Source organism: Rhinopithecus roxellana, chromosome 11, assembly GCF_007565055.1.
Source record: "Rhinopithecus roxellana isolate Shanxi Qingling chromosome 11, ASM756505v1, whole genome shotgun sequence".
In the NCBI taxonomy this organism is placed as follows: Eukaryota; Metazoa; Chordata; class Mammalia; order Primates; family Cercopithecidae; genus Rhinopithecus; species Rhinopithecus roxellana.
Window position 1 is genome coordinate 23,761,502 of NC_044559.1, and position 19,673 is coordinate 23,781,174.

At 42.6% G+C, this 19,673-nt stretch overlaps 1 protein-coding gene across 5 annotated transcripts in view; it reads left to right on the forward strand.

The window, feature by feature from the left end:
• OGA (O-GlcNAcase) overlaps positions 1–19,536 on the forward strand; it is a 37,646-nt gene extending 18,110 nt beyond the window's left edge. For 2 of the 5 annotated variants that reach the window (XM_010356139.2, XM_030941183.1), the window contains 9 exons: positions 1,884–2,042; positions 2,852–3,465; positions 4,367–4,541; positions 8,843–8,928; positions 9,879–9,983; positions 11,734–11,819; positions 12,086–12,278; positions 16,138–16,297; positions 17,406–19,536. In XM_010356139.2, coding sequence (XP_010354441.2) covers positions 1,884–2,042; positions 2,852–3,465; positions 4,367–4,541; positions 8,843–8,928; positions 9,879–9,983; positions 11,734–11,819; positions 12,086–12,278; positions 16,138–16,297; positions 17,406–17,542 — 1,715 coding nt within the window. In that variant the 3' untranslated portion in view covers positions 17,543–19,536. Of the gene's footprint in view, positions 1–1,883; positions 2,043–2,851; positions 3,466–4,366; positions 4,542–8,842; positions 8,929–9,096; positions 9,576–9,878; positions 9,984–11,733; positions 11,820–12,085; positions 12,279–16,137; positions 16,298–17,405 lie in introns of those variants that run through there. The other 3 variants (XR_004060107.1, XM_030941185.1, XM_030941184.1) reach the window with 3 other exon arrangements.
• The last annotated feature ends 137 nt before the right edge of the window (positions 19,537–19,673 follow it).

Sequence of the window (19,673 nt, forward strand, 5' to 3'; positions counted from 1 at the left end):
CTGCTTCCCAGAGTTCCGGGATTACAGGCGTGTGCCACGGCACCTAGCCTGTACACTGAACTTTTGAAGTTCCCTGAATTTTGGCCCATTTTGGGCTACTGAAGTGTCATGATAGTATGTAGGAATATTAATAGTTGTGGTCTATTTCTCAGTTCCATACTCCTGCTTTGAATTGTTTATTGAATTAATGTCTCCCTTTTGGCTCAGTCATTGTCATCCTCCTCTCCCCATTAGAAAAAAAAAAAAATAGGAATATTGGTTTAGTCATTGTCATCCTACTCTCCTCAATAAAAAACAAAAATTGGGAATGTAATTTCAATGCTGTCAGTGTACATGGCACTTAACTCCTACATCTTTTTTTTTTTTTTTTTTTTTTGAGACAGAGTCCTGCTGTGTTGCCCAGGCTGGAGTGCAGTGGCACGATCTCGGCTCACTGCAAGCTCCGCCTCCCGGGTTCACGCCATTCTCCCGTCTCAGCCTCCGAGTAGCTGGGACAACAGGCGCCCGCCACCTCGCCCGGCTAGTTTTTTGTATTTTTAGTAGAGACGGGGTTTCACCATGTTAGCCAGGATGGTCTTGATCTCCTGACCTCGTGATCCACCCGCCTCGGCCTCCCAAAGTGCTGGGATTACAGGCTTGAGCCACCGCGCCGGGCAACTCCTACATCTTTTAAGGCAGAGCGTGGAACATATTAAGGGTGGCAGACACTATCCAAACCTGGGACATATGCAGGAAATATTAAGGAAAGCCAAGAATTGAGTTTTTAAGTACAAAACCAAAGAATTCAGACTTGATTTTCTCTACCACTATCCTAGCTCAGAGCTTTGTTGCCTTATATGTGCTAATTTGTGGGTCTCTGTTGATTATCTCTTCTTTTTTTTTTATATTTGAGACAGAGTCTTGCTCTTGTTTTCTGGACTGGAATGCAATGGCCCGATCTCAGCTCACTGCAACCTCTGACCCCTCGGTTCAAGCAGTTCTCTTGCTTCAGCCTCCCGAGTAGCTGGGATTACAGGTGCCTGCCACCATGTCTGGCTAATTTTTTGAATTTTTAGTAGAGATGGACTTTGACCATGTTGGCCAGGCTAGTCTAGTCTTGAACTGCAGGCCTCAGGTGATTCACCCACCTCAGCCTCCCAAAGTTCTGGGATTACAGGCATGAGCCACCATGCCCGGCCTCTTCATTTTCCCTCAGTGCTTTTATTAATAATGAAGTTATGGCCGAGCATGGTGGTTCGCGCTTGTAATCCCAGCACTTTGGGAGGCCTAGGCAGGCGGATCACGAGGTCAAGAGTTCGAGACCAGCCTGGCCAACATGGTGAAACCCCATCTCTACTAATAATACAAAAATTAGCCAGGCATGGTGGCACACGCCTGTAGTCCCAGCTACTTGGGAGGCTGAGGCGGCAGAATTGCTTGAACCTGTGAGGCGGAGGTTGTAGTGAGCCAAGATCCTGCCAGTGCACTCCAGCCTGGGTGACAGGGTGAGACGCCCATCTCAAAAAAAAAAAAAAAAAAGTTACAGGGCCCTGAAGGCTATGCAATGTTTTCTTCATACAAAAAGCATGGTACTTTTGACCTTGACTTCCCAACAATTAGTACTTAGTGGACATTTCAGATTGACTCTTCCACTGATACTAAAATTTATATTTCTTATTTCAGTTGAGATTTTACATTTAGCATTGCATTTAGGTTACTATCCTAGATGAAATCGTTCATTGAAGGGTCTTGCTTTTATTTGCATTTTTATGTTTAAGGTTTGTTCTCATTCTAGTCATTTCTGTGGTTATACTGTGATAATTAGTTGCATTTATTCTTCTCACTTGTCAGAAGGATTTTGTAATCAAAAGTATTTTTGTGCTCTTTATTTTTATTTTTTGCAGCTGACAGTGAAGATAGTACTGTATCCATCCAAATAAAGTTAGAAAATGAAGGCAGTGATGAAGATATTGAAACTGATGTACTCTATAGTCCACAGATGGCTCTAAAGCTAGCTTTAACAGAATGGTTGCAAGAGTTTGGTGTGCCTCATCAGTACAGCAGTGAGTTTGGCCATTCTTTGTTAAGGGGGTTAGATCAAATAGTTGAGTCACAAAGTAAAGAACACTGTCACCCGGGTACGGTGGCTCACACCTGTAATCTCAGCACTTTGGGAGGCCAAGGCAGGTGGATCACCTGAGGTCAGGAGTTCGAGACCAGCCTGGCCAACGTAGTGAAACCTTGTGCCTACTAGAAATACAAAGATTAGCAGGGCATGGTGGCATGTGCCTGTAGTCCCACCTACTTGGGAGGCTGAGGCAGGACAGTCACCTGAACTTGGGAGGCGGAGGTTGCAGTGAGCCAAGATCGCACCACTGCACTCCAGCCTGGGTGACAGAGCGAGACTTCATCTCAAAAAAAAAAAAAAAAACAAAACAAAAACGAAACAAAACACTGTCATGTGCTTTACCTTAGGCCCACTAAGCAAAGTGAAATTAAATGAAATTGGGGGATCTAGAGAATAAGGATTTTTAAATCTTTTGGTCTTAAATAGCTTTTATTTTGATGGAATGCTATTTTCTCTTAAAAACATATTTTTTGAAGTAATTTAAGGGTTTTTAGATACAAATTTTCAAAAGAGAATGTAATAGTAGATGTTGGCATGTTTATTGCCTCCCAACCCCGTTCCATTCCTGCATCCCTAGTGGTGTAGAGATATCTCATTTTTCTTAGAGGTCAAATTAATTTGAATCTAACATTGAGGTTCCACGTAACAAATATGATAAAGCATCTTTCTGAATCTAATGTGTTCTGCCTCTAATTCTGATTATCTCTGTGACCATTTTATTTATTTATACATTTGTTTTTGTAGGTAGGCAAGTTGCACACAGTGGCGCTAAAGCAAGTGTAGTTGATGGGACTCCTTTAGTTGCAGCACCCTCTTTAAATGCCACAACCGTAGTAACAACAGTTTATCAGGAGCCCATTATGAGCCAGGGAGCAGCCTTGAGTGGTGAGCCTACTACTCTGACCAAGGAAGAAGAAAAGAAACAGCCTGATGAAGAACCCATGGACATGGTGGTGGAAAAACAAGAAGAAACGGACCACAAGAATGACAATCAAATACTGAGTGAAATTGTTGAAGCGAAAATGGCAGAGGAATTGAAACCAATGGACACTGATAAAGAGAGCATAGCTGAATCCAAATCCCCAGAGATGTCCATGCAAGAAGATTGTATTAGTGACATTGCCCCTATGCAGACTGATGAACAGACAAACAAGGAGCAGTTTGTGCCAGGTCCAAATGAAAAACCTTTATACACTGCGGAACCAGTGACCCTGGAGGATTTGCAGTTACTTGCTGATCTGTTCTACCTTCCTTATGAGCATGGACCCAAAGGAGCACAGATGTTACGGGAATTTCAATGGCTTCGAGCAAATAGTAGTGTTGTCAGTGTCAACTGCAAAGGAAAAGACTCTGAAAAAGTGAGTATGTTTAATTTGCCTGCTGCTGAAGCCTGGGTGGTTCCCCATACTGGTAATGTGGAAAAGGTTCTTAAATGAGTACACTGTAACTGACAGAAAATTGACCATGTTTTAGAATATGTTCCTTTAGGCTGGGTATGATGGCTCATGCCTGTAATCCCAGAACTTTGGGAGGCCGAAGCGGGCAGGAGTTCGAGATCAGCCTGGCCAACAAGGTGAAACCCCATCTCTACTAAAAATACAGAAATTATGGCCGGGCGCGGTGGCTCAAGCCTGTAATCCCAGCACTTTGGGAGGCCGAGACGGGCGGATCACGAGGTCAGGAGATCGAGACCATCCTGGCTAACACAGTGAAACCCTGTCTCTACTAAAAAAACACACAAAAAAAAACTAGCTGGGTGAGGTGGCGGGCACCTGTAGTCCCAGCTACTCGGGAGGCTGAGGCAGGAGAATGGCGTAAACCCAGGAGGCGGAGCTTGCAGTGAGCTGAGATCCGGCCACTGCACTCCAGCCCAGGCGACAGAGCGAGACTCCATCTCAAAAAAAAAAAAAAAATACAGAAATAGCTGGGCATGGTGGCGGGCACCTGTAATCCCAGCTATTCAGGAGGCTGAGGCAGGAGAATCACTTGAACCTGGGAGGCGGAGTTTGCAGTGAGCTGAGATTACGCCATTGTACTCCAGCCTGGGTGACGAGGGAAACTGTCTTAAAAAAAAAAAAGTGTGTTATTTACAGTGGATGTGGACTCTGCTAAATCAGTTTGGGGAGACACAAAGTGATACTTTAATGGTTAGGATAAATTGCCAATACCTGACAGCATACACAGCTTAATATGTAACTGTGTCTCAGGTTATTTTGTTAAGCTTGCAATTTTTTGAGTCTTTTTATTGATCCTCAATAGATTGAAGAATGGCGGTCACGAGCAGCCAAGTTTGAAGAGATGTGTGGACTAGTGATGGGAATGTTCACTCGGCTCTCCAATTGTGCCAACAGGACAATCCTTTATGACATGTACTCCTATGTTTGGGATATCAAGAGTATAATGTCTATGGTGAAGTCTTTTGTACAGTGGTTAGGTAGGTGTACCAGGAATAATCTCTTCTCCTCAAATATATTGTCCCTTTAAAAAAAAAAATTATCCCACAGGGAGAAAAACATTTAGGGAATTGGCACGTTTCCAAGTCTTTTCAATTCTTTCCATAGGTTTCTTTCAAAAGTAGGCATTATTGAAGACTTGAGATGCAAGTCTTAGTAAATACATCAAGCACATTAATTTTTCTCCCTTGGGCTAATTCAGCATAAGTATCTTAAAAAATATGTTAGAAAGTGTACTGACTTTAACTTACTCTGACTGAATGCTTTCTGGATGGAACCCTGTATACCACTTTTATCTGATTTGGAGATGAGACACTATGAAATGTGACTCCATAAGCTTTCTGCTGCTTGCTGTGTCTAGATAACATTAATGCTATGTTTAACAGAACAATTGCTGAAATGACCTCTAAGGGGCCTGGCAAGAGGAAGCCATCCTCCCAGCCCTGTGCGCATGCGAGCTTTAGTTTAAGGCTATTCTGGTGCTATTCAGTATTTCACATGACTTTTTCTTTATCCTTCTACCAAGTGTTGGTTTTACCAGGGGATAGAAATTGTAGTCCCCTAAAACATCTCTGCTACATTAAATGGATGGACTTTTGTATGTCTCCTTTGAACACTGAATTTTTTTTTTTTTTTTAATTGTCAAACTTGGTAAAAAGCACCAGCATGGCCAAGTTTCTCTAGGGACCTCATTTCATTTTCAGGTTTTCAATCCAGCTATAAGGAATATGTAATGGACTTATATACAGCACACAGCAGGCAGCAAGGCTGACTGACCTGTCATAGTTTTCATAGTAGTCACAAATACTGTGATGGGGTTCATGGTCTTGGTTGTGAAATTGATATCTGAAACACCGTGAGCTTAGAATAAAAAGTAGTAGTGAGACTTTCTGCTTGTATACCTTTTGGGCTCTTAAATGTTAAAAAAAAAAAAAAAAAAAGGAGTTTCCCTGTGATACAGCTAATTAGCTACTAAAAGTAGAGTCTCTGATTGTTAATTTGAAAATATATAACTTTTTGGGATTGCTGTATATAACAGGTGGAAGAGAGTATTTTGACCTCATGGTAAAAGGCTCTGTATAGCTTCGGGTGCGGTAGCTCACCCCTGTAATCCCAGCGCTCTTGGAGGCTGAGGCGGGCGGATCACTTGAGGTCAGGAATTTGAGACCAGCCTGGCCAACATGGTGAAACCCCGTCTCTACTAAAAAAATGCAAAACTTAGCCACTCGTGGTGGTGCATGCCTGTAATCCCAGCTACTTGAGAGGCTGAAGCAGGAGAATAGGAGAATTGCTTGAACTCAGGAGGCAGAGGTCGCAGTGAGCTGAGATCACACCACTGTACTCCAGCCTGGGTGACAGAGGGGGATGCCATCTCAAAAAAAAAAAAAAAAAAGGAAATACTGGCTGCGCACAGCGGCTCAAACCTGTAGTCCCAGCACTTAGGGAGGCCTAGGTGGGCAGATCATGAGGTCAGGAGTTCAAGACCAGCCTGGCCAATATGGTGAAACCCCATCTCTACTAAAAATACAAAAATTAGCTGGGCTTGGTGGCACATGCCTGTAGTCCCAGCTGCTCGGGAGGCTGAGGCAGAAGAATCACTTGAACCCAGGGGTTGGAGGTTGCAGTGAGCCGAGATCGTGTCACTGCACTCCAGCCTGGGTGACAGAGGGAGATTTCATCTCCGGGGAGGTAGAGGTGGGCGGGGAGGCTCTGTATAGCTCCTATACATGGAAGACATCTACCGTTAGGCTCAGGAGACCACAATACTGGTTGTTGGATGACATTTGCCTTCCAGGCTTCTGCTCAGGTTCTTATAATTAATTCTTACAGGGATTTAAACTTAAGTTTCTAAGGCCCTTAAGAATTTTGAACCTGAAATTTGGATTATTGAGCTTAAAATACATTACAGAAAACATTTGATAATCAGTTTTTAATTTAAGAATTATTAAAAGTTAAATTCTTGATTATACACAGTATTGTTTCTTTTCTCAGGGTTTTTATGTCTGCACTAAGCATTTATGGTGGTAGCTTTCCAAAATTATATAGATAGCTCTTACACAATCCCAAGCTCTTATAGCAAGCTTTTCCAACCTGTGGCTCAACACAGATTTGTAAACTTTCTTAAAACACTGGCCAGGCGTGGTGGCTCAAGCCTGTAATCCCAGCACTTTGGGAGGCCGAGACGGGCGGATCATGAGGTCAGGAGATCGAGACCATCCTGGCTAACACAGTGAAACCCCGTCTCTACTAAAAAATACAAAAAAAAAAAAAAAACTAGCGGGGCGAGGTGGCGGGTGCCTATAGTCCCAGCTACTCAGGAGGCTGAGGCAGGAGAATGGCGTAAACCCGGGAGGCAGAGCTTGCAGTGAGCTGAGATTCGGCCACTGCACTCCAGGCTGGGTGACAGAGCGAGACTCCCGTCTCAAAAAAAAAAAAAAAAAACCTTGTGAATTTTTAAAATTGATTTATTTTTTAAGCTCATCAGCTGTAATTAGTGTATTTTATGTGTGGCCCAAGACAGTTCTTCCAGTGTGCCCCAGGGAAGCCAAAAGATTGGACACCCCATCTTGTAACATCTTAAAAGTTTTAAATAATTATCTTCGTATCCACATAGCTTTACAAAAGCTCATGACAGGGAGAGTATTTTCTTGGTTCTGTAGTAATTTCAGGGGTTTACTGATTAGAACCCTTCCTTTTCCTCCTCTTTCCAGTCCAGCTGGCATTCAGTCCTTTAAACAATGTGGCTATGCAGTACTTTTGATTACTAATGACTTCTATTATCTTCTTCCCCATTGTGTACAGATGGGAGAATCCTCAGCACAAGTGTCTACTACTATTGGATGGACAGCGGCAGATGTTCACAGCGCGTCATGATTAATTAGTTTAAATTGCAAGGTTCTATCTGTGAGGTAGCTCAGGTAGATTTAAGGGCAGTAGACATGAACTGAAGTCACGTTTGCGCAGCGACTGAGGCATTAACCATGTTTTCATTTACACAGCTCTTCGTACATGCAGCTTTTTATTGTAATAGTTGGAAGTGCTAGTTATGTTGTAGTCTCAAAGTAGGGGGTAGGGGAAATTGGCTGATCTTAAAGTTTGAGAGGTATAGTTTTTTTCCTGCAGTGTAAATTACACTGAGTTACGGAATGGGTCAGGTTCTCTTATAGTCTAAATTTTGACCCTGTTTCATATTTATTTTATAAATACTACATTTTATGTTTTTTAAAAGTACCCCTACCCTTGAAAAATGACAAACCAGATACAATCTCTTAATGGGCTGAATTGTTAACAAAAAATTGGTTTGCTTTGGGACTGTCTGACTAGCACACTATATCTTGTACTGATGAGACTGTTAACTTGAACAGGAGGTAGAATGCTGTCTTCCAATGGAAAAGAACTATATTGCGCTGCTTTATCTTGTCAGAAGACTAGGCAAGTGATTTTGATTTGGCCTCCAAACATTTGCCTTTAATTATGTCTTACTGTTAGCTAGCTTTATTGCCTATTAGTTAAGTGGTGACCTCAAATAGTGACTTCTGTATTCCATGTGTATGTTTGGTGTATTGCAAAGATTATAATGACTGGTCAGAGGAACCAGATGCTGTCATACTTTTAAGAAAAGTGTATTTAGCTCTGGACAAAATAACATCAATTGGCTCTCCTTAGTTCTCAGAATCTGTCAGACTGGTATTATTATTAGCCAAGTCTGATTTTGAATTTTGTCCAAAAAATTTTTCTCATTTTGTTTCATTTTGTCAACTTAATTTCTTGTATTTTATTCTACTGACCTTAGTTTTCTGACAAGATTAATCCTCTTCCCCCGCCCTTTTCCCTTACCTGTACCCTTCCTCAAAATGTAAAATGTGACTTCAGACAGGTTTAATTCCTTCATGGGCTGTGATAATAAAGTGTCTAATCATCTATCAGTCATTTTAGTTCATAGTTACTGCAATTTTATGGCAGAGCAAGCAGCTAGCTTGATTCGTATAATATCTAGGGAATATATAAAGTTGACCCAGACAAACTTGGGATTTACTTTCCTTCCAGTAATTAAAGAGTAGAACTGATAATACTGATTATTCATTAATTGGAGGAAGGAACATTAGTATTGAAATGCCGTTACTATTTTTAAAAATAATAATTATTATCATAGCCTTGCCCTGAAACCCTGATTATTGTTAGAGAGCTGTTTCCACGAAGTGTTTGTCAGTTTGTTGGACATTTGAGACCCCAGGAAATCCCCTTTCTCGTAACGTTCTCCGCTTGGATCTGATCTCAACAGGGTGTCGTAGTCATTCTTCAGCACAATTCTTAATTGGAGACCAAGAACCCTGGGCCTTTAGAGGTGGTCTAGCAGGAGAGTTCCAGGTATCAATATGAATTCACAACTGAATTGACATTTTCTTTGTTTTATGAGAAACCTTATGTTGCGCATCAGATGGCTGGAAGGATTGGTCTGCCGAAGGCTTTCTAGTCCCAAATTCAATTTAGTTACATAGCTGGATTTTTAAATCAAATTTTCCTCCTCTTTCACAGTAATTTCTGAAGGAGATGCTGCCAATCCCCCCCGCGCCTGCGAAGCGCAGCGGCTCTAGGTATACACTTCACATTGTTTCTTTGCAGGTCGCACAGCATTTTAATCTGCGCCCGCAATGCACAATGCGCGCATGCTTGTCTGCCAGTGGAAACTCCATGATCAAAAAATAGTAATTATGCAAATAAATGGTGAAAGAGCTTTTGGATATTTAATTATTTTATAAATATAATGTGCTTGAAAGAATTGTCCATTGCTGAAAATTTAAAGTTTTTTTGCTGCTGGAATTTGTTCATGGACTTTCTAGGTGCTCTACTTTTCTCCCCCCAACAGGTGCTCTGCTGCGCACAGCAAACTGAAGCGCATTGCTTTGGGGATAAAGCGTCTCCTGGACAGATAACCCTCTTCAGACCAAACCTCTCCTCCTGACATTCTGTTCTGCCATCTTATCTTAGAGAGATGGTCTATCTAAGATAGGTTTAAAAAAATAGATTTGTCATAATTGGAATAGGTTTGTTTTTGTTTTTGTTTTTGTTTTTACTGTAAATTAAATCCCCATTAATATGCCACTAAAGCTGTAACTCAGAGTGGGTAATTTCTATTCAGAAGCACTCCCCTCCCCCAGCAAAGAGGTATATCTATTAGTAAAGCATAGTACACCCCTCTTCTTTAGGTCTGCCTGCAGTAGCCAGTTAATATAAGTTGGTAATCTGCAGTGCACACCCATTTAAAGAAATGGATACCTTCCCAACACTAATCCATCTCCTTTTTTTTCTTCCCACAGCGTTTGCTGCCAATTGATGGGGCAAATGATCTCTTTTTTCAGCCACCTCCACTGACTCCTACCTCCAAAGTTTATACTATCAGACCTTATTTTCCTAAAGATGAGGTAATTGTCTCTCTACCTACCAACTTGGCGTATGGGTATGGTGCACACTTAAAACTTATCTTTGAACTCACTGGTTAAAAGAATCCTTCTGTCGGCCGGGCGCGGTGGCTCAAGCCTGTAATCCCAGCACTTTGGGAGGCCGAGGCGGGCGGATCACGAGGTCAGGAGATCGAGACCATCCTGGCTAACACGGTGAAACCCTGTCTCTACTAAAAAAATACAAAAAACTAGCCGGGCGAGGTGGCGGGCGCCTGTAGTCCCAGCTACTCGGGAGGCTGAGGCAGGAGAATGGCGTAAACCCGGGAGGCGGAGTTTGCAGTGAGCTGAGATCTGGCCACTGCACTCCAGCCTGGGTGACAGAGTGAGACTCCTTCTCAAAAAAAAAAAAAAAAAAAAAAAAGAATCCTTCTGTCTTAAAACTGCAAACTTTAGATGGAGAAAGTTCATTTAAACATTCAACGTATCTTGAGAAATTTAAGGGAGAATCTAAGGAGTTTAGATTTCTAACATCTTGTGCCAAGTTATTTATAATTTCTCCCTTGAAAAAAGTCAGCAGTTGTATTCAGAGTTGGAGTTACAAAATAGTTAACGTATCTAAATGATGTGTTGTCCTTGACTGATTTTCTCTAATATATTGGTGTTCTGTGATTTTCAATTGTGAAGTACCTACAGGCTGTTGACAATCAGCTAAAGAAAAAAAGCAAGACTGTTTAAAGACAGTAACAGGGTCACATCTGTAATCCCAGCACTTTGGGAGGCCGAGGCGGTCAAATTACCTGAGGTCAGGAGTTCAAGGCTGGCCTGGCCAACGTGGTGAAACCCTGTCTCTATTAAAAATAAAAAAAATTAGTTGGGTGTGCCTGTAATCTCAGCTACTCTGGAGGCTGAGTCTGGAGGATCCCTTGAGCCCTAGAGGCAGAGGTTGCAGTGAGCCGAGATCGTGCCATTGCACTCCAGCCTAGGCAACAGAGCGAGACTCTGTCTCAAAAAAAAATTAGATGGGTATGGTGGCACATGCCTGTAATCCCAGCTGATTGGGAGGCTGAGGCAGGAGAATCACTTGAACCCAGGAGGTGGAGGTTGTAGTGAGCTGAGATCGCGCAAGTGCAGCCTGGGCGACACAAAAATTAAAAAATACAGTAACAGGTTTAAACATTTTAGAAGTATCCCTAATGTATAGAAAGTCAAGAGACTATACCTCAAGGTTTGCTGGCCTTTGAACACAACTGACTATCAAAAGTCATCCTCTGTAGGCTGGGGTTGGTGGCTCACACCTTTGGGAGGCCGAGGCAGGCGTATCACGAGGTCAGAAGATCGAGACCATCCTGACCAACATGGTGAAACCCCGTCTCTACTAAAAATATAAAAATTAACTGGGTGTAGTGGCATGCACCTGTAATCCCAGCTACTCGGGAGCCTGAGACAAGAGAATTGCTTGAACCCAGGAGGCAGAGGCTGCAGTGAGCCCAGATTGCGCCACTGCACTCCAGCCTGGTGATAGCAAGACTCTGTCTCAAAGAACAAAAACAAAAACCATCCTCTGTAAAAGCCAATTCTCAGTATTCCTAAAACCTTGCTGTTTTTTGCTGGTTTTACAAATCTGACTCAATGAATCTTTATTTTACAAAGAAGAGGTGGTATTTCTGATAGGCCATTTTGTTACTCCCTTCTCAGACTGACTTGTGAGTTATATTGTTAGATTCTGCTACCATTTTTCTTGATGTGTTGCTTAACTAGATTATATTTTCAGGCATCCGTGTACAAGATTTGCAGAGAAATGTATGACGATGGAGTGGGTTTACCCTTTCAAAGTCAGCCTGATCTTATTGGAGACAAGTATGTGATGAGTATTTGGATTTGGGAATAGACCTTTTATAGCCAGGCTTATCAGATTGAGGGGAGGTGATGACTGGAAATATATTCATTTATTTTAAATCCGACTTTGGCTTTAGTAAAATCTGAATGTGTGTGCATTTCCAGTTCCTTCTTACACTAAATGTAGCTTCCATAAGTTCATTCAAGTACAGTGGGTCTTACATCACTGAAGTCTGAATTTTATATTAGCAACTTAAGTTTACTGTGGCCTCTTTCCTTCTGAGCAGGTTAGTAGGAGGACTGCTTTCCCTGAGCCTGGATTACTGCTTTGTCCTAGAAGATGAAGATGGCATATGTGGTTACGCCTTGGGCACTGTAGATGTGACCCCCTTTATTAAAAAATGTAAAATTTCCTGGATCCCCTTCATGCAGGAGAAGTATACCAAGCCAAATGGTGACAAGGAACTCTCTGAGGCTGAGGTAATACACAGGTTAAGAATTATACTATGGTAACGGTTTTTGTTTTTTTTTTTTATTAAAGTACTTACTAAAATGGAAAAGTACGTAGATACATCATAAAATCTTAGTGCTTTTGTAAGTTAATTTTCTTGCAGAAAGAATTCTTATGGCTTATTCTTATGACATTTTTCACTGTTTCCCCAATATTGGGACAATTTTTTATTTGGGAGTACTGTTGTAATATTTCCTCAGGTGAAAACACAGTAAAGACAACACTTTTTTCCTCTTTGTTTTAAAGATACTATGGTGTTGGCCAGGCGCGGTGACTGTCGTGCCCGTAATCCCAGCACTTTGGGAGGCCAAGGCAGGTGTATCACCTGAAGTCAGGAGTTCAAGACCAGCCTGGCCAACGTGGTGAAACTCCTTCTCTACTAAAAATATAAAAAATATTAGCTGGGCATGGTGGCGGGCGCCTGTAATCCCAGCTACTCAGGAGGCTGAGGCAGGAGAATTGCTTGAACCCAGGAGGCGGAGGTTGCAGTGAGCCGAGATTGCACCACTGCACTCCAGCCTAGGCAGCAGAGCGAAACTCCCGTTTCAAAAAAACAAAAGGGGCCGGGCGCGGTGGCTCAAGCCTGTAATCCCAGCACTTTGGGAGGCCGAGACGGGCGGATCACGAGGTCAGGAGATCGAGACCATCCTGGCTAATACGGTGAAACCCTGTCTCTACTTAAAAATACAAAAAACTAGCCGGGCGACGAGGCGGGCGCCTGTAGTCCCAGCTACTTGGGAGGCTGAGGCAGGAGAATGGCGTAAACCCGGGAGGCGGAGCTTGCAGTGAGCTGAGATCCGGCCACTGCACTCCAGCCTGGGTGGCATAGCAAGACTCCGTCTCAAAAAAAAAAAAACAAAAGATACTATGGTGGTTTTGTTGAGTACTCAGGACAATTTAAGTAATTTAAATCTGTTTGGTTGGTTGTCAGAAGGTTAATGACTTGCCGTGTGAGTAATGCATTCTACATTGTGATTTAAAAATAAGCGAGCTTCTCTTTTTTTTTTTTTTTTTTTTTTTTTGAGAAGGAGTCTCACTCTGTCACCCAGGCTGGAGTGCAGTGGCCAGATCTCAGCTCACTGCAAACTCCGCCTCCCGGGTTTACGCCATTCTCCTGCCTCAGCCTCCCGAGTAGCTGGGACTACAGGCGCCCGCCACCTCGCCCGGCTAGTTTTTTGTATTTTTTTAGTAGAGACGGGGTTTCACCGTGTTAGCCAGGATGGTCTCGATCTCCTGACCTCGTGATCCGCCCGCCTCGGCCTCCCAAAGTGCTGGGATTACAGGCTTGAGCCACCGCGCCTGGCCGCGAGCTTCTCTTGAGAGTCTAGTTTGTGATAGGAGCACTTCTTAGTCTGTCCTGTCCCAACTTAAATACATTTTTCATCTCCAAAAAAGTTGTGTGCCCCATGTTGCCCAATACATTATATGATGATTTTGGTTTATACATCAGTATATGTTGTTGTTGTTTTGAGACAGTGTCTCACCTTGTCATCCAGGAATGCAATAGCACAAACATGGCTCACTGCAGCCTTGACCTCCCAGGCTCAAGTTATCCTCTTGCATCAGCCCTGCAAGTAGCTGGGACTACAGGTTCAAGCCACCAAGCATCAGCTAATTTTTTTGGCAGAGATGGGGTTTCGCCATGTTGCCCAGGCTGGTTTCAAACTCCTGAGCTCAAGCATTCTGCCTGCCTCAGCCTCCTAAAGTGCTAGGATTACAAGCGTGAGCCATTGTGCCTGGCCAGTGTATGCATTTTTTAGATAGTTCCTTCTTGAGGATAGTTTTTATGCACAGTAAATAAGATATTTGGACGCCTACTTGTGATACTTTTTTCTTCCATGTTCTTTCTCTTCTCCTTTTCTAAAATTCTCTACCCCTCTCCACCACACCAAAGTATTCATAGTCCTTTTTTTTTTTGAGACAGAGTCTTGTTCTTGTTGCCCAGGCTGGAGTGCAGTGAACCAATCTTGGCTCACCGCAACCTCCACCTCCCGGGTTCAAGCAATTCTCCTGCCTCACGCCCGGATAATTTTATATTTTTAATAGAGACAGGGTTTCTCCATGTTGGTCAGGCTGGTCTTGAACTCCCAACCTCAGGTGATCTGCCCTCCTCAGCCTCCCAAAGTGCTGGGATTATAGGTGTGAGCCACTGCGCCGGGCCTCATTTTCTTCATAGTTTATTTCTATATTTTACCTTCTGCCCTTAGTCACATGGCTGTGTAACAAAAGGCTGGTTTGGTGTTTCCTCGCTTACTTGGGATTACATTGACACTATGCTGGTGATTGAAATGCTGATGTATTGGTGTTCCACATCTGACACTTTTCAGCATAAGAACTTTTTAAAATTTGTGGTAAAATATAAATAACATAAAATTTACACATTTTTATGTAAGGAATACATTAACTTAAAATATTTTATGTATTTTAAATGATTTTAGATTTACAGAAAAGTTGCCGAGTTAAAACTGAGTTTCTATATACTCCTTATCCATTTTCTGTATTTGTGAACTCTAACCATCATGGGTACATTATTATTAATCAGACACCAAACTTTATTCACCAGTTTTTCTGCTAATGTCCTTTTCCTGTTCTAGGATCCAATACCACATAGCATTTAGACACTTTTTTTTTTTTTTTTGAGACAGAGTCTGTCACCTGGGCTGGAGCGCAGTGGTGCAGTCTCGGCTCACTGCAACCTCCGCCTCACAGGTTCAAGCGATTTCCTGCCTCAGCCTCCCGAGTAGCTGGAATTACCACTAGGCCCAGCCAATTTTTGTATTTTTACTAGAGACGGGGTTTCACGATGTTGGGCAGGCTGGTCTCGAACTCCTGACATGATTCTCCTGCCTTGGCCTCCCAAAGTTCTGGGATTACAGGCTTGAGTGAGCCACCACGCCTGGCCAGACAAACCCTTTTTTTTTCTTTTTTCTTTTTTTTTCCCCGCCCAGGTTGGAGTGCAGTGGCGGGATCTCAGCCTACTGCAACCTCTGCCTCCGAGGTTCAAGCAGTTCTCCTTCCTCAGCTTCCCAAGTTGCTGGGACTACAAGCGCCCACCGCCATGCCTGGCTAATTTTTTGTGTTTTTAGTACAGGGTTTTATTTTGTTGCCCAGGCTGGTCACAAACTCCTGAGCTCAGGCAGTCCGCCTGCCTCAGCCTCCCAAAGTGCTAGGATTACAGGCATGAACTCCCGGCCCAAACTTTTTTTTTCTTTTTTTTTTTTTTTTTTGAGAGGGCATCTCGCTCTGTAGCCCAGGCTGGAGTGCAATGGCGCAGTCTTGACTCACTGCAAGCTCCGCCCCCCGGGTTCACGCCATTCTGCCTGAGCCTCCCGAGTAGCTGGGACTACAGGCACCCGCCAACACGCCCAGCTAATTTTTTGTAGTTTTTTAAGTAGAGACGGAGTTTCACCGTGTTAGCTAGCATGGTCTCGATCTCGGGCCCAAACTTTTTAAAAATGAAAACGGTGGCCAGGCGCAGTGGCAACACACACCTATAATTCTAGCACTTCAGGAGGCCGAGCTAGAAGGATCACTTGAGCCCAGGAATTCGAGACCAGCCCTGACAATATAAATAGGGAAAAAGAGAGTGCGCGCTTGTGCACACGAGAGAGAATGCCTGCCTCTCTCCAGCCTGGGCAACAAGAAGATCCTGTCTCAAAAAAAAGTGAAAACGCGTCAGCTAGAATTACAGGATAATCCTGTGTGAGATAACTTACATAGTGACTGGAAGAGTTATTAAATATTGCTTTCTTGTTGCTAAGTTCTGTATTTGAGTTAGATATCTAATGCGTAACTATTGTGAAAGTCAAGAGATTCTAATTTTTCCAGAAAATAATGTTGAGTTTCCATGAAGAACAGGAAGTATTGCCAGAAACTTTCCTTGCTAATTTCCCTTCTCTGATAAAGATGGACATTCACAAAAAAGTAACTGACCCAAGTGTGGCCAAAAGCATGATGGCTTGCCTCCTGTCTTCACTGAAGGCTAATGGTGAGTACATATTTGTGGAGTTGGTGGTATTTGGGCAAGATAGGGAAAGAACTATATATTTTTGGATATAAAAGGAAAGAAGTGAATTGTAAATTTATACTGCTTTTCCCACCTTTTATGATTTGGTTTCTGAATTATTAAGTGGTGAAGAATTGCATGTGTATTAATAATTGTGAAATGTTGGCCGGGTGCAGTGGCTCACGCCTGTAAACCCCAGCACTTTGGGAGGTCGAGGCGGGTGGATCACAAGGTCAGGAGATCGAGACCATCTTGGTTAACACGGTGAAACCCCGTCTCTTACTAAAAATAGAAAAAATTAGCCAGGTGTGGTAGCGGGTGCCTGTGGTCCCAGCTACTTGGGAGGCTGAGGCAGGAGAATGATGTGAACCCGGGAGGCGGAGGTTGCAGTGAGCTGAGATCACGCCGCTGCACTCCATCCAGCCTGGGCAGCAGAGCAGACTCCATCTCGAAAATAAAAAATAAAAATAATAATTGAGAAATGCTGGTTGGGCTTGCTGGCTCATGCTTGTAATCCTAGCACTTCTGGAGGCTGAAGTGGGAGGATCACTTGAGTCCAGGAGTTTGAGATTAGCCTGGGCAATGTAGCTTGAGACCCCATCTCTGCCTGATTGAAAAAATAAAAATTGAGCTGGGCATGGTGGCTCACGCCTGTATTCCCAGCACTTTGGGAGGCCGAGGTGGGCGGATCACAAGGTCAAGAGATTGAGACTAGCCTGGCCAACATGGTGAAACCCTGTCTCTACTAAGAGTGGTGGCAGGCACCTGTAATCCCAGCTATTTGGGAGGCTGAGGCAGGAGAATTGCTTGAACCTGGGAGGCGGAGGTTGCAGTGAGCCGAGATTGCGCCACCGCACTCCAACAGAGCAAGACTGTCTTGGAAAGAAAGAAAAAAAAAAAAAAAAAGCCGGCTGCAGTGGCCACTCATTATTGAATTTTTTGAATATGAATTTTTTTGATTGTGTGAAATGTAGGTGCTGGCATTGACAAGCCCTGTTTATATTAACTATATCAAAGATTATAGTTTTATATCCATAATTATACTAATTAAGTGACTTATTTATGTTTTGAATATTTGTTTTATTTCTAGGCTCCCGGGGAGCTTTCTGTGAAGTGAGACCAGATGATAAAAGAATTCTGGAATTTTACAGCAAGTTAGGCTGTTTTGAAATTGCAAAAATGGAAGGATTTCCAAAGGATGTGGTTATACTTGGTCGGAGCCTGTGACATTTGTAGGCACTGTGAACTGTCCAAAAGTCTCTTAACTGCACCTTGTGGGTAGTAGTTGAGGTCTTCATACAGTTCAGCCTCTGGAGTGGCAACAGATCAGCCAATTGGATTTGAAACAAAGACGACTATGTAAAACTCACCCTTCACACTTTCAGACTACTCACTGGTTGGAAGAATATAGTATTGCAGCAAATCCTGTATGAAAGAGATGTGGGCTTCCTTTTTGAGTCTTGTGTTAGGTGCTGAGACCTTTTACATGGGCTTATACAGGGAGAGAGTCTTCAATAAATGTAGTCAGCACTATTTTCTGCATCCAGTGTGGTTGCATTTCTCACCTGAGGGTAATCAAAATAACATCTGTCATCTTCCTTGGTTTATTGAGTGAAATGTCTCAGTCTTTGGGGACATGGCAGAGATGAAAAAGATTTAGTAGGTTTCAGAAGTGTCAGGGTGGAGTGATTCCAAGTGGGATGGTTGTGGCATTAGTTTAAGCTGAATAAATAATTTCAATTTGGGGCAGTTATTCTGCTTTTTGTAAAGCCGTGGCCAGTTGTCTCCTGTAATGACTTGGTTTAGGCATGTTGTACTTTGTAGGGACAAATGTGCATTTGTTTGTGGCAAAAGCCTACAATTGACAAACTTGTAAATTTCTTTGTATATAAACTAGCTGTAACCTGACTATCCTTTGTGTTTACTGTTTTTGTAAATTTTTTTCCTCTAAAAATGAAAGGGTGTTGGTTCAGAATGGCACTTTGAATAATGTAAACCAGTGAAAAGTGGATTCTCTTTTGTCTTTGGGTTTGGGGTTGTTTTTGTTCTTTTTGAAGTTTTATTTTTAAAGTGCCTCCCACCTAGGCCTAGGCCATGACCATTTGGGGTACGAGAGCCTAATTTTGTAGGACTTAATCTGTTGCAAGGTGCAGTTACTTCTGGAAATTAACCTCAATATTAGGTCAGCATGTGAAATGTTGGGTTTGACATTTGTCAGGTAGGGTTCGGGAACTGATTGGTCCCATTTGCCCTCAGGTCAGTTGTTTTTTAATCTCAAGACCTGTTACTACTGATTTTTATTAAATCAGTCTTTAATTCTTGCATGTTTGTATCTAATTTCTGAAAGAAAGAATGAGCACACTTTAACCAGTTATTTACAGTTACCTTTTTCCTTTAACCAGATTGTGAAAGCTTCATGTATTTTAATTTAGATTTGGTGTTTCTAAGGGTTCTGAGCATGAAGCTGGCAGATAATCTCTGCAGGAATCATTTTTTCATCATGGCTGGCTGATTTCTCCATGGATTCATAATAGTATTTTGTTATCTTGCTTCTCTGCAGTTTTGCATCAGCTGTTTAACTTCGAGCTGAGTGAGGGGAGAGGGGTAAAGAGAAAGAAACTTCAGTTTCTTTCATAGAACTCCACCAGTGTGGGCTTTGACCGAGCCCTAAAGCATTGTACCTAGTGGTACCTAGTGACTTAACCAAGGCCTTTGAGTATGCACTAAGTAGGTGAGAAGAAAGGAGAGAAGGTTTTAAGGTTAGAAACCTTTTAACTGATAGAAGGATATGGTATGTTGTAAAGCTGGAACCAAGTTTGCATTTTTGAGGGCTTGAGATGAAGGGAAGACCCCTACTAGATAGTAAGACAGCTGAATTTTCCTCAGTTTTCTCGTCTTTAACAGTAGTGGACAATTCTAGCATTTTGTCTGGAGGATTTCAGAGTTAACCTCATGGAATCAGGATTTTTTAGTAAGTTTACTTTTGGTTTTATCTTGGCTTTTAGTAATCATGTTGGCTGGTCTGGTCACAGGTAACTGTGAGACAGATGCCCTGGGCTTTGCTTTCATCACTCTAGGATCATGAAGTACTATCCTATTTCCTGGTTATGAATATTAAGGTTGGAATGACATTTTTATTGATTGTTTAGATCAGAGCTCAGTTCCTGTAGAAAACGAACTGTAAAAGACCATGCAAGAGGCAAAATAAAACTTGAAGTGAATGCTTGTCGTGTTGTATTGTGTGAATCTATTTCCTGTCTGTCCCCTACCTTTTCTCCTTTCATGCCTCACCTACAAGCTGCCCCCTCTCCACAGCTGTTGGAAGTTAGAGGTTGGATCTTGAAGGCAGCCCTCCTAC